This window comes from Poecilia latipinna, unplaced genomic scaffold (genome assembly GCF_001443285.1).
Source record: "Poecilia latipinna isolate Pla-1442-1.1 unplaced genomic scaffold, P_latipinna-1.0 Scaffold2982, whole genome shotgun sequence".
Lineage (NCBI taxonomy): Eukaryota > Metazoa > Chordata > Actinopteri > Cyprinodontiformes > Poeciliidae > Poecilia > Poecilia latipinna.
In genome coordinates, this window is record NW_015115598.1 from 53,900 (window position 1) to 56,013 (window position 2,114).

Here is a 2,114-nt window from a genome sequence, read left to right on the forward strand (position 1 = left end):
GTTTTTTAACCGCTTTTTCTTTTTCATTTTAAACTTTAATATATATATATATATATATATATATATATGTATATATATATATATATATATATATATATATATATTAAGAATTACAAGTGAGTAATGTGAATCTCATTGGATCTCACCTCTACATAAGGGTAGAATGATGTCTTTCCCAGTCTCTCCCAATATAAACCAGTCTCAAAACGCAGCTTGTACATGCCAGGGATGAAAGCTTCCTGACTGATTAGTCCTGGGCAGCAGCCATCTTCATTTGTTGTCCTGAAAGATGAGATGGAAATCTTAAGTAAAATCAATAATATGACATTTCTAACACCAAATGTAGTTCAAACAATACAACTGCTTTGAATTAAATGGAGCAACAAAAGAAAGTCTTAAATTAAACTAATTTTCAAAGAGATAAACACAATAAAATCCTACCCAACACCGATCATAGTCCAAATCATCAGGTTGGTGTCAAGTCGATGCAAGCTCAAGGCGATCTTGGCGCCTGGGACTCCATCACTTGTGTTCACCACGTAAGTGGTCAGAGGGCTGGACTCTGCTCCTGCCATGTTCTGATGGAAACATGTGCCCAGGTCAGTTCATTTTGGTTTTAGTCAGAACACCAGCAGCAGTGTTCTGAGGATTGACCTGTGAAGACACTGTTGCAGTAAGATAAACGCATGGATAAGTATCTCTAGATCTTGCTGAGCCATTAGTCCTTTAATCCTAGAAAGCTTGACCTAAACTTCAGCCTGATCTCTAGTTTCTATCAGTAATAATTGAAGCTGTACGTTGACTCTAGATCGTCCAAAGATAAAAATGTCTGTTTTGTTTCTGTTCAGCTGAAGAAAGCTATGGCACATGCATGTGTTGCTTTGTTCTTTGTTCAGAGCTTGGATAGGCTTGGAGTCACCTGGTGGGATTGTAATGTGTAGCTGTGTATCAAATAGATAGTTGAGGTAACTAATCACATTACTTATTATAATCAGAGGATTACTATCATATNAAGTCTTTTTTATATGGACAAAAATAAAGATTAAAAAATAAGTTGCTCTTGGGGGTCCCCCGGTGGCCGCGGTACGTACCGCACTACACGGTGTCGTGCTGCAATGAGCAGAGCGCATCCAAAGCTCCGGTGGAAGATAAGTTAGCAAAACAATGTCGCAAAAAAGGACTTATCCTTAAGGGAGAGAGAAAAGAAAGAGGAAGAAAATGAAAGAAGAGAGAATAGAATAAAGACAAGATAAAGGTATGTTTTTCTTGGTAATGTAATATTTATCAGAAAGATTTGTGGAGCTACTATTAGAAACTTAGCGACCTGGAACGGTCCAGTTCAACAGCCAAACATTTATGCTACAATGTTTATTTTTGTGTGAAACTGAGTTTTAACTTTAAATGAGTTGATTTTCATGGATGGCTCTGTATATTTCTTGTCAGGATCGGTGGTTTGTTTTGTTTTGTCTTTTCTTTTTTGTTGTTGTTGTTTGGAAGCCTGCTGCTTCCCACTTCCTCCACCAGATGCCGCCTAGGAGCAGAGCCCCTGGAGAAGCGCGTGGTCGAACCCATAGACACACCTGTGGCGCATTATCTGACAGATGCTGTGGATATTTAAGAAGCGGCGAGCTGACACTTCTTTGCCTGAGTGTTTGTTTACCTCGGTAACAAATCGTTCCAGAGAACGGCCCTCTGAGCATTTTCCCCGAGATAATCGCGTCCTGTGTTTTTCCTCTTGTCAGGTTTACCTGGATTCCTCCGGAGTTCCTCGAGAAAGAGTTTCCCGTGGTTTTATCCCGGACCGCTGTCAGCCGCCAGCAAGACTTATCTGTCCACCCACCAACGGTTTATCGTCTCTCCACGCCGCCCCTGGATCCTTCTCTGCTCCTAGTAAGCCTCTCCCCTCAGTATATCCCTTCATCCACCCCCCTGGATTCGCTGATTACTAACCGCTTCCTCTCGTTGACAGTGGCTGAACTGGTTATCCATTCCAGACTCCTGCTCCGTGTTTTTCTCCTACAGCTTTCCCCCCCTTCAAATAAACTTTATTGTTGTTTGTACACGCGTCTGCTGATTGTGTTCGTGCATGTGGGTTCGTAAACTGGAACCAAACA

At 41.2% G+C, this 2,114-nt stretch overlaps 1 protein-coding gene and 1 long non-coding RNA gene across 2 annotated transcripts in view; one reads left to right on the forward strand and one right to left on the reverse strand.

Moving 5' to 3' along the window:
* Positions 1–1,826, reverse strand: part of LOC106939785 (5-hydroxyisourate hydrolase-like) — a 7,894-nt gene extending 6,068 nt beyond the window's left edge. Inside the window, exons 1-3 of the mRNA XM_015022328.1 lie at positions 1,749–1,826; positions 442–578; positions 147–282 (exon numbers count right to left, since the gene is read on the reverse strand). Of these exons, the coding sequence (XP_014877814.1) occupies positions 147–282; positions 442–575 (270 nt within the window). The 5' untranslated portion in view covers positions 576–578; positions 1,749–1,826. The remainder of the gene's footprint in view (positions 1–146; positions 283–441; positions 579–1,748) is intronic.
* Positions 1,799–2,060, forward strand: LOC106939786 (uncharacterized). The gene is made up of 2 exons (XR_001422913.1): positions 1,799–1,890; positions 1,970–2,060. It is a non-coding gene; the product is annotated as an uncharacterized LOC106939786 (long non-coding RNA).
* Positions 2,061–2,114: the final 54 nt, after the last annotated feature.